The 16,716-nt window shown below is 36.5% G+C and overlaps 1 protein-coding gene across 1 annotated transcript; it reads right to left on the reverse strand.

The window, feature by feature from the left end:
- Positions 1-636: 636 nt before the first annotated feature.
- Positions 637-7,884, reverse strand: timp2b (TIMP metallopeptidase inhibitor 2b). The gene is made up of 5 exons (XM_017489287.3): positions 7,535-7,884; positions 2,942-3,042; positions 2,310-2,418; positions 2,080-2,204; positions 637-1,937 (listed from the first exon to the last, which is right to left on the reverse strand). Exons 1-5 carry the CDS (start codon positions 7,659-7,661, stop codon positions 1,740-1,742), a joined length of 660 nt encoding a protein of 219 aa, XP_017344776.1. The 5' UTR covers positions 7,662-7,884; the 3' UTR covers positions 637-1,739.
- Positions 7,885-16,716: the final 8,832 nt, after the last annotated feature.

Genomic DNA, 16,716 nt, shown 5'->3' on the forward strand with positions numbered 1-16,716 from the left:
TAAAAGCTAGACATAAGAATGTTGGACAAAAGAGTCTACTGTGAACTGACTTCATTAAGACAATAATACATTAATAAAACGCTTGTGACTATTAAGTAGATTATTGTACAATGTTGATTTACTGTATATTGGATTCACCTTACAAAGTCTGGTTGCTAATGACCCAAGATATCCAGAGACATATAGCCTTTTCTAAATCACCACATAGAAATTCTCAATCTGGACTAAATCTATGCATCTATTAAAGGTCTGGCAAACATGTAATTTCCCATCTTTGAAACTTTTAAATGTCTAAATGAGCTTACTGTAAATATTTTCTTGAAATAAAAGCCCTAGATTTCAATGAATGTTTCTTTCTCAAAGAAAAGAACAGAGGCATTTGGTAGGAAACAGGAATATGATAATATTGGTGCTTTGATTAACAACCAGAAACGAAATGCAATATTTCTGTATAAAATATATTCCAGCAGTCTTCCTGAGCAAAGAACTGATGATGAAACATAACAATAGCATTTTATAGAGTTGTTCAGTTATCATCCTATTTTGTAATGAATATTTCATGCAGCAGGCCCTCCAACAGGAAACATGAAGAACAAGATTATAGCCTAATGTACAATGAGTTGGATACCAGGTCAGTGCTTTTCTTTTCTTTATTCATGAATATGGAACTGTTACACCAAGATGAATAATACAGGAGTATGAAAGGCATGCACAGGGTAGCTCACTAATTTTTCCCAAGTGGTTCCAGCACCGGAAATCTCACACTACCTCTTTTCTCCTCATGATATAAAAAAGGACATTTAAGAATAAAAAAAATAAAAAAAATAAAAAAAATATGGAAATTAAAAAAAAAAAAAAAAAAAAGTAAAAAGTAAAAGAAAAAAGGATACCATGATATACAAAATGACTGAATTAGGCTTTGTGACCTTTCCTACACATTTGTTGGTTGAATAACTGGAATACTGGATTCATTTATATACTGGAAACTTGAACATACAGAATGGCACAGTCCTAAATCTGCGTAAACTCTTTGCGCCAACATTTCGCAAAAAAAAAATTATGCAAATAAAAAAGCCCTATCTTTTTATGAATTACCAAAATTGAATGTTTAGATATAAATTAGAAACATGTATATATATTACAACATACATAAATTATTACAAGATGCTTTTTTGTGCATAGTATAATAAGCAGTTTATTTTACATCTATTGTACTGTATAAGTCCACATTGTACATGTAAGTCCAATCACTTTGGTTATTTCTAATAAGTTACTTTTCTTTATTTACTGTATCTGTATATGAAATGTCAATCATGGCATTTCAGAGTGGCCATAACATCAAGGCATGGGGTAGATAAAATCGCTTATGCTTCCTATAACAAATTTGTTTCCATTCTTTTAATCATTCCTTATTTTCTCCAAAAACGCCAACATATAATGTCCTATATTTTACTCATCTAAATTCCAACCAAAAACCTAAAACAGTGGTAATAAAGGCAGTAAACATTTTTTTTTCCCGAAAAAGCATGGTCGCATCTAGGTACTGTTGGGGTCTCAAAGTGCTTTACGAAAACCAGAGAACATCGTCTCCACCATAATCTTTTACACTGTCGTATCACCAGAACCATGTTATAAAGTACAGAATGCAATTGAACGAACGGTGTGATTACTTAAAAGGCCCATAGCAGTGTTAGGGATATTTTCTAAAAGGGGGCTTGTGAAGTCAGGAGACTGCAGGTTTATGGATCTTCGATATCCAGGAACTCTTTCTTTGGTGCAGCGGCACCACGGTACCAAGCGCAGGAATCATCATTCCTCTTTATGCAGGTGTAGTGCCGAGCTTGGGGACCCTGCACGGAGTTCTCCACAAGCCAGTCAGTCCATAGACACTCAGCAGGATCACTGATCGAACAGGGGACAGAGGCACAGTGGATAATCTGTTGAGAGAGAGAGAGAGAGAACAAATGATCAATCAAGGTAGTATTAATTACTCAGATGACATGCTTGCTGAAGCCAGGGCTCAGTGACAATCATGGTTGATTTTGGCTTGGATGAACAGCTGTATGTTTGGACACATACCCTGCACTCACAGCCCATCTCATAACGCGAGTCTATGCCCTTTCTCTGAGCAATGGTCAGGGACTCCCATGGCTGGATGAAGTCACACAGTGTCACGTGCACTGTGCCATCAGACTCCAGTTTACCTGCACAGAGCAAGAGGAGATGAGTAATGAAATCACAGCTCTGCTACACTGATATTGATAAGCAGGGCAGTATCATGTAAGGCTCATCAGGCACACTTGCAGCACCTGTGATCAGGTATTCCTTTTTGTCATTGATGTCCAGGTTCACACCGCACACAGCAGACGAAGGGCCAGTGAAGATGGAGTCAATATCACGATCAGGTCCCTTGAATGCCTAATGGAAGAAATATAATGAAGAGAAGTTTAAGTGGAAGGTCCTGTTACATGTATTTCATTCACACGGGACAATATAAGTTAAGCAAGTTAATAGTGTGCGAATATTTATATATGTTGGCACTTTCTACAATCATTCTAAATCTGAAATGGCTTTCCTGGACTTCAAGAAGCTTCTCTTTAAGTTATGGAGAATGAATAATTCAGGTCTGTCTAAAATTTTGAGTAGTGGCATTTGATGGCAAATTTTTGCTCTCTTATTGACCTTTCAGACTTATCAAATTGGGTGAAATAAATGAGTGTGTGAGGCATACTGTTTTTTGTTCTTATTTTAAACCTGAAAAGTACACAAACACTACACAGATGAATGAGTTAAGTCAAATAAATGCTCCAAAAGGTTTACTACGCAACACTAAGATTCTAATGACTTTGAATATGTCTCAGTTTTCTTAATTGTTTACTATGAATGCGTCTCCAAATTTCTTTAGGTAGCTGAATTAAGAACAAAGATGTGTTAAAAATACCTTCAGCTGTTTAATGTCATACTGGATCCTCTTGATTGGATTGCCATATACATCATTGCCTGTGACAATTTCTTGCCGTCCAACCACTTTGGCTCTGAGAACTAGAGAAAGACAAAAGAAAAGAAAAACTGAGCAGACTGAAGAAGTCAGCTGTGAGAAAAATAACTGTCGTCTTTCAGAGTTCACGAAGTCCACTTCCTGTGAACTGCATATGGAAAAGCATGAGTATTTGATTAGTGCTGAGGGAGGAATGTGCTGGGCCTGGTGCAAAAAAATTCGTGCCTGGAGCTCAAGAAGCTGGCTAGTGGTCTCGCCACAGCATGCTGTTCGCTAATTGCTCAGGATCTTAGATCTCCTGCCCATCCATCTGAGATGCAGACAACAGGATCACTTGCACCCTAAAACTTATGTGCTTGAGTCTTTCTAAACATGAGGAAATGTCTTGACCCCCCCCCACATTTTAAAGCTTTTAAAAGCATAAAACTGTTTTTTTTTTTTTTTGCACTTGTGATAACCCTAGAAGTTCAGGCTCCACCCTCAGTAATGCTGCACAGTTCCACCTCTTTTCATTAACCCATAAGCCCCTGTTAAATTTACAGTCATTCACATTAAATCATATTATGTAGTAATTATGTTATGATGATTTATTCAGCAGCTACACTAGTGCTAATAGGAAATGGTATGCAGCTAGATGAAGGAGGAATGTAAGTCTGGACCTGCTGACAGAATGTAAGAGTTTAACGGGTTAAAAGGTAGATTTAACAGAGCGGCTGGGTGGGTTTTGTGGAAGAAGGCGGAGGCATGTCAGCAATTCATTGTAATTGCAGTTCAGCTTACAGGGAGCAAAGAGGCTCTAAAAATGAAAAACCGCTTCTTTTAAAAGAGGAAAGAGTACACATTGTTGGTCTTTCTTTCAACCTGAAAATGGACAGAAGTACACAGAAGTACATGCTACTACGGTTCTCTATTTCTGGCTTTTATTCAAGAGAACAGATACACAAATTTGCTTGTTATATTCATATAATATGTTTCCTCCATTCAGTATGAAATATTCCACATTCCCATAGAGTCAATCCTGATGGCCTTCAGTGGCCTCTCTGTCTTCACAGCACACACGTCCGAGTGTGTTCTCAGAGAGGCCACACATACCCTCCCCGTACCCACTCCTGAGCACAGAGCTGCTTTTCTCTAGGCCACACACAAGCACGGGATACCAGCTACACCCACAGGAGGTCCGCGTTTAGAAAGTCAAACCCGGTACTTTCATCAGTGAGTGAACGCACACAGGGCTGCAATGTTTTATCCAAGTTCAGGCACAGGTCCTCTTTTCTGCTCACTTGTTCCATTCCCCTTTCGGTTCCGTGTTTACTGGAAGCGAGAGTATTCAAAATTCTTCAATTGCGAGGAGGATTGGCCTTAGCAGGATGTACTTTGCTGGCTCATTCATGGAGGTCATGTGGTCCCAGCATTACATATTTGTGGGGACTTAAATGATCCAACTTGTATGATGATAAGTGACGAGTGGTTAAATTTACCAGTCGTAGCTATCGTGTTTAACTCGGTCACCACAGAAGTTGTATCAGTTTTGTGTACTTGGTGGGTACAACACTGCACATTTGTCTAAAGTGAAATCTACAGACAAACCTCAAACCAAAAATTTTTCATCTGTTCTCTACATGTACAGTTAAGCAAAAATTGCGAAAACCCTTCAGCAGTTTGAGAATGCAGACAAATATTCTAGCTAGGACCAGATTCAGATACAAATCCAGATTCCCGGCCAGATGTGGATATTTACATTTATTGCAGGTATTTCCTGTTCCCACTGTAAAACGGGATATCGGAAGAACCCGTGGAAAAAATTCTTCAAATCTAAGAATGGAATGGTGCTTTAGCTCAATGAACCATGCCAGATCCATTCAGCTGATATGATATGCTTAATGCACAACCAAGACAGCTTTATCTAGGACTCTTAAATCTGAACAAGAAACTGATCAACTGCCTTCGAAAACAAGCGAACAAGGTTTAAAAAGGCTCCTATAAAAGACTATTAACTTAATAAATCATGCTTTACTCATCTATAAATCCCTGTTATACGTGTAGTTTGCTACACAAAGGTCTACAATGCATTAAATAAAATAAATAAATAAAAAATAATTAAAAAATAATAATAAAAAAAAGACCATGTGAGGAATAGGAAAATAATCAATGTTGGGTTGGTGTGATGTGGAGGAGTTATCACCCTAAAGTTGCTTATTCACCAATAACAGCATAGCCCAAAGTGTTTTATTGCTCTTATACCACAGTAGTTTGTCAAAGATTAAATATTTGTATTTGTTAAAGAACATCATACTTTTAACCAGTTTTACTTATATTTAATGTTAATGGAACATCCGCAAGACAAGTTAGTTGCTGTTATGGAAGCTAGTGTGTCCCTCAACAGGTACTCTTTTTTTTTTTCCCCCTCCTAAAGTTCATAAGATTTAAAAAAAAAAAACAAATAAAAAAACACATAGCTTTTCATGTTAACCATTAACTGGAAAGCAAAAACTCCTCGGTCTTGAACACTTTAGCACAGCAGAACACTTGGACTGCTACAAAGCAGTGCCACTGGAGACTCCTTCCATAAAAAGACTACTACTACTACTACTACTACTACTACTACTACTACTACTTAATTTCAACAGGGAAAATTCAGGAAGTAACTTCACTGCACTTTAATGTAGCAGTAGTAAAAGTTTGAGAAACAGGATATTTCCTTTACCAGTTAGGCAAGTATTGTGAAATTTATGCAAAACAATGGCGTAGTAACTGTGGTGCAAACACAAATGCCCCGCTACTGTATCAATGATTCTCCCTCCAGGCCTACAGGTCGCAAAAGATACATGGACTATGGAAAATCCAGTTACCCAAAAGTCCAGTCATTGTGACTAACACAGACAGAATGCAGGTGGGCACATGGGGACTGTGGCAGAACCCTTCAACCAATGCCATTACTTGCTGTGGTATATGATAGCTAGAACAGGAAAACCACATGACGTGGCATAGCCAGATGGTCGGGTGGAGGTTCCAGTGGAATGTAGCAATGTTTTCCCATCTCTGGAACTTCAATAAGCCGAGAGTCTGGCCGAATGACCATGACAAGTGGCTTTACAAATGATGGTGATCAAGTGCTGCTTTGTCACTGCAGGGGCGGCTAATGCGGGAACCTGAATGTTAGGGTGTAGGTCTACGAATCCAAAGACTCAAAATATCCACTTCCGAGATGAGACCACCCCATCCTGTCTCAAGTCATGTGGCTTTGTGTTCTCATCATCACACAAACCTCAGCGGCATGTATTTCAGAGCAGATCATTTTAATCCCCTCTCGCTCCTTAAAATAACCTCAGTGGTCAGTTTGCAACAGACAAACTCACCCAGATGGATTAACCAGATAACTGACAAAAGGAATGATGAACGGCATGGTCGAACACATGATGAAGTATATTGAAGGTTTCATTATTATACCGTTATACCGATACAGTTGTCTGAAACAGGCCAGAAAGATTGCTCAGTAACTGTACTGTAATAAGGCAGGGCTGCTTAAGAGTCGCAAAACAAATACTTCCTAATAATCAAAGTACAGCCACCTCGAGTTACTAAAATTCTTCTGTTAGTTTGTCTTGCCTTTCCTTACTTGGTCCAAGTTTTTCTACGTTGTGCAAAGTGAATGCGAGAAGTGATCATTCCTGATGTTCCAGCATCCTTCTTCGCATCAACACCCCAATAACCGAAAACACCACAACTCAGTAACCTGTGCTGACCTCATGATCTTCAGATGACGTTCTCCACGAATGTCAAAGATTTCCTTGAGATTTAAGTCAACAACAACAACAAAAAAAAGTAAGAGAATCAACACTGGGATATTATAAATTCTATTCCAAAAATATAGTTTATTCCAAAAATTAATTCTCCACAGCTCAGTCATTTGACAATAGTAAGGGTGTTTTCTCTTTGCTTAGGCAAGGCAAATTCAGATTAGATTCAGGCTGTAACTTAAAATGTATTCAAGAAATAGGCTAAAAATGAGGAAACCTGCATCCTTTATAGAGATCCAGTAGCGTGCGTATATTCACACAACACAACAGTGCTGTTTTCTGTAGGTCTGCAGTGTTAAACTCGGACGTACAGTATTTATTTACTTGTGTCCAGCTGAACTTGAACGCTGCACGGTTCAGTCAAGGCTGTTAGGCCCCAAAATATAAAAGAATTCATCCCATAAAACCGTACAGCTGTGACCAGCAGCAAACTTATATTCATCTAGAAATAATAAGCAGTGTGCTTCATCTACCATTAAACCATCAGCCAGACTGGGATAAAGAAAAGTTGACTGGTTTGTGAGAAAGGCCGATCCCTAGTAGAAAAGCGCAGTGGAAACAAAACCGCTCTGAACCAGTGCTATCCGAGACGCGACTGAGTGAACCACACAGGAGATGTTTACATGAGCTGCAAACAACCATCGCACAATTACAGACATTACAAACATGAGAGGAAAACGGTACATTCATGCAAACGAAACGGTATTTTTAGCACGTAAAGAGTGAATCATAATCTTACCGACGTCTGCGTTGCAGAAAGCCTGTTGAGGATGTTTTGCAGAACAGCTGCAGGCTTCCGCTACTTCACCCGCCCTCCAGACCAGAAACAGCAGCAACGGAGCGCAGAAACTACTCGACTTGGTCATTTTTGCAGGAAAAACAAACAAAACAATGATGTTCTCTGAAGCGAAAAAAACGAAACGACTTCAAATTACGAAGGTAAAACGGAAGAGAGAAGCCTAAACCCGGTCAAATGAGGACAGGACAAACTTTCTAGAATTCAGAGAGGAGAGGAACAAGCCCGCACAGTATGACTACAGACTTCCTGAAGCGGTGCACAACTCTCGGAAATCTGCTACAGACAGTCTGAACGGCTGCCTTTTTATTTCCTCAAGCTCCGCCCACACGTGACCATCACTACATCCAGCAGGGCTACTGAAAATTCTCAAAGCCACGCCCATTTGCGGGAAACGTGCGTAGGAGCATTACCTGGCAAAAATGGTTTAAATCTATTAATTAACATACGGATCATAAACAGGCTACCGCCATCGCCCAGAAGTGACGTATTTTTTAACTATCACTATCAAACTGTGGTCACTTTCTTACCCTGCAGCCCACCACCATATGTCTCAGATGCTAAATGTTTTTGTCCCACTGTGATTCATTCTTTCACTGTAACTGTTATAATATGGATAGCAGCTGTGCTGTGTCTGTGAATCTATATTGTATTATAGGTCCAGAGAGTCCCTGACTATATTGCTTATTTATTTATTTATTTATTTAAAATTTAAGGGTTTAAATTAATTAATACTTTTGATTAGTCATTTCATAGTATTGTTAAATCTGAAGAGTTTTTTTTTTTTTAAAGTATATTCAATTCAATTTTATTTGTATAATCCTTTTTACAACGGTCATTGTCTCAAAGCAGCTTTCCAGAATTATATAAACACGGGATACAGATTTTAAGTGTGTGAATTGATCCTAATTGAGCAAGCTGGTGGCGACGGAGGCATGGAAAAACTGCCTAAGATGTTAAGAGGAAGAAACCTTGAGAGGAACCAGACTCAGAAGAGAACCCATCGGGTTCTCATCTGGGTAACAACGGATATTGTAAAAGTAAAGGAAAGTATATCAGACTGGACATTCAGTCTCAACTAATGTTGGCTACTGTAAGTACATATCTACAAAGATACAGAGTTAGTATGTCTTTGTAAAGATGTTCTTTCAACAAGTGCAATGTTTTCTGATATTCACAATCACACATGATAAATTATGTGTTCCAGTTTACAGCATGAGAGGTTGTAGAACTTGCAGACTGAACTGGCAGATAAAACATTAAAAAAAAAAAAAAAAAAACTTGTCAAAATAAGAGTAACACATTTGATTTTTTTCTTAGACATGTGGCCTATAGTTTTTAGTAATAAATATATCACAAATAACAAGACAAGCAGCAAAAAAATATACTATACTATTTTAAAAAAAGATATCTATATAGATATCCATCTAGTCATGTTGCAACTATTGAAACCCAAAGTCAACTACAATGGACATGAAAAAAATGTCCTTTCATCAAAAGTCTTGTTAAGCCTTATTTCTCCCTCTCTCCTTTCGCCGAGCCCCACACGAATTTATGGAGATACTAGAGATCCAGATCCTTTCTGCCTCTGGATGGAGCTCAAATCTTCTTTAATTCCAGACTGCTGGGACTACGGCTGCTCCTAACGCCATACAGACTTCATATAAATCCATAATGAACTTTTTCACACTAACTGTTGTTACCCAGATGAGGATGGGTTCCCTTCTGAGTCGGGTTCCTCACAAGGTTTCTTCCTCTTAAAACATCTTAGGGAGTTTTTCCTTGCCACTGTCACCACTCAGTGGCTTGCTCAGTTGGGATAAATTCGCACCTTTAATATCTGTATACCATGTTGATATTTCTGTAAAGCTGCTTTGAGACAATGTCTATTGTAAAAAGCGCTATATGAATAAAATTGAATTGAATTGAATTGAATTGAATTGAATTGAATTGAATTGAATTGAATTTGAAAAGGGTGTAAGTGAAAGAAAAATGATAATTAAAAAAAAATTTTTTTTTGCAATATCTAGAAAAAGACCAGGTCTGAAGGGTTCAATCACATGATGTTGGTGGAGATTATTATCATGTATACTATTTAGTTATCAGAGTTGTAAGCTTAAATAACTGGTCACCTGAAACTAAATGTTTATCTAAAAAAAAAAACAATAAAAAAAAAAAAAAAAACCCTAACACATAAAAAACTGTACTGTGATCATAAGTGTATCCTTGGAAATTAATTTACTCTAGCCTTAGGGGTCTCTGGCTGTGGAACATTTGAGAACAGAACCCCTGTTCTGTAAGCTGTCAATATTAGAATTCTGATCTGATACTGAACTGATCCAGTACTTAGTAACCATGCTGACTTTCAGTAAGATTCTGTTCATGAATTGCATGTAATATCATAGGCATAATGGTGATGTGACTTAGATGGATTGTGTTCACATGTATGATCACACTGTGTTCACTGTTTGGTTTAGTAATGGCATGTTCATAGTATAAAATATATGTATCAGACTGGAAAATGTGTCAGTCTGATCCAAAACGAATCCAGCATTTCAGGCCAGTATTGGCTTGGTACCGAAACCTGGTATTGAAATGGTACATCTCTATTATATTTATATAATATTATTACCCACAGGTCGATGAGGCAATCACGTTGGACCATTAAGTATGTTGTAAATATAAACATTAACAACCATCATAATGTACTTGAATTTATTTAGCACCAGGGACTACAAGTTGGAGTGTTTTGGGATTCATGTGACTGAAAGAAAAACAACACAAATACATTGAGGTGAAAAAATAATTAAATTGTATTCAAATTAAAATTAAGGTATAAATCATATAAAATGTTTTGTTTTAAAGAAAACAATGAAAAAAAAACCCATAAACCTTTTAATTTACATTGTATTTAAGAGGTAATAACCATATAGACCAGGGGTTCCCAAACTTTTCCAGGGCAAGGCCCCCCAAATGGCATTAACATTTGACCGAGGCCCCCCTTTTCCAAGATGTCTTTAAACCACATTAAAAATACAGACTTCTGAATATATCCCCCTTTTTTTTTTTTAAATTAATAATTACATCTTACATCTTTACATTACATTACATTAGGAATTGAGTGTGTGTGTGTGGTTGTCTGAGAGTGAGAAAGAGAAAACATACTAGTGGGAGGGATGGGCACACCAAATTGTTGAGGCCCCCGGGCACCCCCTGGCCCCAAGACAAACAATATTTCTTTGTAAAGATTTTTTGCTTAAAATGTACTGGCCATGATGTTATATTTCTTATACCAGAGGTTTCCAGGTTTCCAGAGAGTGTATTTTATTCCCACATCCTCATAGTCCTGTGATGCAGACTTCCTGGCAGAGATGTTTCAGAAATTCTTGGAATGTTTCAGGATGAAAATGGAAACAAAAGTCAAGAACACCCACTACACTCATTCTAAAAACTGTGATAAAACAGAGATTATTCTGACATGCACACATGCATTTATACATGCTACTATTTTGGAAGCATTATTGATACAGTGCCCTCCACTAATATTGGCACCTTTGGTAAATATGATCAAAGAAGGCTGTGAAAAATTGTCTTTAATGTTTAACCTTTTGATATTTTGTTAAAAAAAATCACAAAAATTATCTGCTCTCATGGATATCAAATAATTAAACTATTTAAAACACAACACAGGTTTATAAATATAAATATATTTATAATAGTCAGGTTTTCATTTAATATCTGTTGATATTTGATAGAGTCCATGATGTCATGTATCCTAATAAAATATCCAGATCCTGTGGCAGAAAAACAGCCCCAAAACATTAAAGAGCCACCACTATAGTTAACTGTGGGCATGAGGTACTTTTCCATATGGCTACCCTTCTGTTTGTGCCATTAACCACCTCTGGTGTTTTCTGCCAAAAAGCTCTATTTTGGTTTCATCTGACCATAGAACCCGATCCCATTTGATGTTCCAGTCGTGTCTAGCAAACTGGAGAAGCTTGAGTTTGTTTTTGGATGAGAGTAGAGGTTTTTTTCTTGAAACCCAAACAACTTGTGGTGATGTAGGTGACTTCAGATTGTAGTTTTGGAGACTTTCTGACCCCAAGACGCAACTAACTTCTGCTGTGATCCTTGGAGTTTTTTTGGCGACTTGAACCATCCTCTTCACTGTGCGCTGAGACAATATAGACGCACGTCCTCTTCCAGGTTTATTCATAACATTTCCAGTTGACTGGAACGTCTTAATTATTGCCCTGATGGTGGAAATGGGCATTTTCAATGCTTGTGCTATTTTCTTATAGCCACTTCCCATTTTGTGAAGCTCAACAATCTTTTGTCGCACATCACAGATATGTTCCTTGGTCTTATTCACTGTTATGAATAACTAAGGTAATTTGTCCTATGTGTTACCTCATATTTATACCCCTGTGAAACAGGAAAAACAATTTCCTGTTCCTAGTGTACAATTTTTTAATATCAGTGGGAATATTGTTCTCATATGAATTCAAAGGAGTGCCAATAATTGTTTCACACCTATATTTAACGAAGATTTTTTTTTTTTTGATAAACCTGTGTATCCAGAGCAGAGTATTTTTTGTGAAATTTTTTTTTTTTAACAAAACACCAAAAGGTTAAACAATAGAGACAAATTTTCACAGCGGTTTTTGCTCAAGGGTGCCAATATTAGTGGAGGGCACTGTATCTACTCTATATATGTGTTACTTAGTTTATAGCATAGTATACAAACAGATAAACATTAAATGGGCCATCCTTGAATTTTAGAACTTCTAATTCAAGGGCTGACATGCATATCAGATTCTTTAATGACTAATTCTTTAATTACTAGTGATGACAAAGAGGATCAAATGAGGTGTTCATACATTTCCACCCCTCATTTAAGTTGTTTTCCCAAGTTTTATTTGAGTATTTCTGTGGGTATTTCCTGCTATGTCCCACCCATATTAAATTATCTCAAAATCATCAGGGAACTACTGGAAGTATTACATTGAGACAAATGGACAAGAAATGCATTATAAAAGTGTTTTCTGGAAAAACCATTGTCTGAGCTGAAAGAACCACCTGACTGCATGACTAATTAATTAATTCATGACTGTTTAGATAGTGTTGTTTACAGTGAAAGTAGTACAGTCTGGTTCCTAAGAAACCATGGTATTGTGTATGACTTAAACTGACACATTATTTTTGAACTCTGATTACCTCATGTAATCAAAGTAGCAGATTGAATTGTCTCCATGAAGGAGAGCACACATTTGTGCAATCATGGTGTCTATCTTCTTAGTGATGAATGACTTCACTACAGATTTTACATGACTGGGGTGAGACATCAGGCAGGTTGAGACAAGGAGATGGTCGATGTGTGTGTCAGCCCAAATAATTATTACTTTTTCATTCCAGTCTTTTCTTTCTTTTTTCTTTCTTTTTTTTTTAAACTCATTTTTTACTCTTCCGCACCCTTTCAAACTATGGATGGATGATGTTTCTCTGGATGTAGTCATAGTCCACAGTGAGTTCAACCACCTCCTCAATGTTATTCAGGACAGAATGAATTGCTTCAAACCAGTCATGTAATAGATGTATACCATATGTGGACAAGACAAAGGGTTAGTGATCTTAAGAAACTCAACATACTTTCTTTGACCGTAGGTTTTGCGTCAGTAATTGTGAAACTCATACAATCATACAGATCACGTAAACACTTCCACATGGCATCAACTCATATTTCATTCTGAAAGCAATACTGTACTAGGTATGATTTCTAAGCACTGTAGTACTAATATATTATTAACATTTGTGACAAGTCTTTGTAAATTGATATAGGCTTTTACAGACTTAAAGATACCTGATAAATTTCCAAGAATATTACAGTTGATTAATCAGTGACAGTGAAACACATCATATCATATCATATCATATCATATCATATCATATCATATCATAGCATCATCATTTATCATGATGTCATGTGGTGTTCTGTACTAACTGACATTGTCCTGGTGTAGAGTGTATTTATGTAGTTATGGGCTATTTGAACTAATTGCAGTTATTTAAAAATTCATTATAGCATTTTATTTGAGCTCTGTGTGGTATCATTGTTTGATATCAAAAAATGTTTGCGAACCTACAAAGAACTTGTGCATACAGATGCATTTCTACTGTTGCAATACTTGATTAATAAGTGACATGTGTGTTACAGTGTTGTGTATGACAACACTATTGCTCATATACTTCCCAAAACTTTCAGACAATTTAATACCTGAAAAAAGTTAGTTTAACTGAAAAAAAATCTGAACAAACATCCATGCAAAAACCAAGAGGCCATAAAAGGCAAAAAGTTGAAAGGGAAATGACATGGGTTTCCTTTCTGGTGTTGCAAGAGAGTTTAATCATGAGTCAAATAAGTTTATATTCAACAGAGAGACTTACTCTAGTCCATTTCCATTCTCAAGAGACATATGGAGGAAACATAAGAGACAGAAACAAACAGATCATGAGCCATTACACAACTCATAATTACACCCAAGTAGGTAGATAATTATGTATCTAATGTAATAAAAAAAAATCCAGTTTTAAGTTTCTCTGACGTTTACATACTGTAACTAAAGAAGAAGCACTGTATTCAAGTGAATCTGAGGTACAAAACTGGATTGATCTGTGTTTTTTTTTTTTGTTTGTTTGTTTTCTTTTTTTGTATATACATTTGGTCTGAAATAGTAGTGATATACAATATTATGTGCTCAAATGATGTCTCTGTATACAAAAAGAATATTCTTTTTTAAAAATACACATTTATATGTATACACATTTTACAATTAACTCCAGGCCATCTCACAGCAGTACATTTTAGTCCTGCATCCACTTAATTTTAGGATTCTAGTGCAAGAAAGTAGTCCACAAGTTAGCAATTCAAATATATCATATACTCAACAATGATACAGCACTATCCACTATCCGTGTCCACTAATCGTAGGGTTGGCAGTTCAGTTCCCGGCCCACATGACTCCACATACCAAAATGTCCTTGGGCAAGACAGTGAACCCCAAGTTGCTGATTCACACCACTAATGGGTGAATGGGAGAATGAGACACAGTGTAAAGTGCTTTTATCCAAAATGCTTTACACTGTGTCTTGTGCACCCAAGTACCCTAAGTGCAGAAAATTTACCACTAACATTAAAGTGCCATACAGCAGCTGATAGACCTAATATACAACTAAGTTTACAGTTGTTTGAATGCTGTCTTACTGCCATGCTCATGATGGGAAACTCTACTTTCATATTTGTGTTTGAAAATTTTAATGTTGCTGAAAGGCATTGAGTGAGAGAGAGAGAGAGAGAGAGAGAGAGAGAGAGAGAGAGAGAGAGAGAGAGAGAGAGTCACAGGTGAACAATATTCAATTGTGATAATGTGCCATTTCATAGTTCATACTTTTTCTACTAATTTGAAAAATACTCAAAATTCAAACCAACAAACAAAACAAAAATAAATAATGGTTTACATTAAGGTTTATAATTATAATAAAATAAGCACAACATACATCACAGTTTAATAGCATTTAATTTAATCACATTTATGTGAATGTATTAAGAAGAACTATAAGTAAATGCAAATGTATTGCATTAATATTCAAACAGACTTAAATCAATACGGTCAGTTCATTTGTTTTTGTTGTAGAATGAAGACATTTGAGTTTGAGTTAAATGAAAAAAATGAATATGATAAGACAGTTTAGAATTTCAGCTTTTGATTTTTATGGTCTTTATATGAAGATGTGTTAAATGCTGTAGAACACACAAAACACATTTTGTATCAGACCACCCAATTTGTAGGCAAGCAAAGATATTGGAATATGTGACTGACCGGTGTTTCTTGTTACCAAAGTGTGTCCATCAGCTGATGACAGAAACATTGTGAGAGCTGTGAAGAAAAAACAGAAACAACAGTCAGTGACATAGACAACAACTTCCACAGGGCAGGGGTGAAGGTATCACAATTTACTGTTTGAAGAAGACTTTGACAGCTGAAATAGTGAGGCCATACCACAAGATGCAAACTCATTAGCAGTAAGAATCAGAAAGTCAGATTGGAATTCACAAAGAAATACAGAGATGAGCCAAAAAAAGTTCTGGAACCAAGATTAACATCTACCAAAGTGATGGAAAGGCCAAAGTGTGGAGAAAGAAAGGATCTGCTCATGATCAAAAACATACAAGCTTTTCTGTGAAACATGGTGGAGGTAGTGTCATGGCTTGGGCTTCTAATGGCTGCTTCTAGAACAGGCTCACTAATCTTTATTGATGATGAAACTCATGATAGTAGCAACAGAATGAATCCAGAAGTTTATAGGAACACCCTGTCTGCTAATTTACAGAGACATGCATCCAAATTAATTGAGAGGACCTTTGTCATGCAGCAAGACAATGATCGAAAACATACTGCCAAAACAACATAAGACTTTATGGGGTGTGTGTGTGTGTGTGAAAGGTTTTAGTCTGGCCAAGTCAATTATCAGACCTTACCCCAAGTGATCATGCATTTCACCTCCTGTAGAAGAGACTGAAGGGAGAAACAACAACTGAAAAAAAGCTACAGTAAAAGCATCACAAAAGAAGATACCAACAATTTGGTGATGTCAATGTGTCGCAGGCTTGAAACAAAGGCTACAAACAAATCACTGTAAAGGACTGTATTTGTAAACTCACTTACAGTTTACGGAAGTAATGCATTAAACCCATGGTTCTCAAAGTGGGCGCCATGAAGCATTGCCAGGGGGATTTTTTTTTTTTACAGTATTGGATATCGCAACACACAATTATCAAAGTTATTGTATTCATAATTGAGTCATTGTAGTTATTATCTTGTTTGACTGATAATATTTTTCATTCAAACCTCAATAATTAAAAAAAAATAGAAAATAGAAATAGGAAGGAATAGAAGCTCTATGGTTCAACAAATTATTTAAATAATGAGCCTGATATTTGAATAGTTGGATTAAGTTCATAAAGTAAATCTGTACTGTGGTGGCCCATGGATTAATATATATATATATATATATATATATATATATATATATATATATATATATATATATATATATATATATAA

This window comes from Ictalurus punctatus, chromosome 2 (assembly GCF_001660625.3).
Source record: "Ictalurus punctatus breed USDA103 chromosome 2, Coco_2.0, whole genome shotgun sequence".
In the NCBI taxonomy this organism is placed as follows: domain Eukaryota; kingdom Metazoa; phylum Chordata; class Actinopteri; order Siluriformes; family Ictaluridae; genus Ictalurus; species Ictalurus punctatus.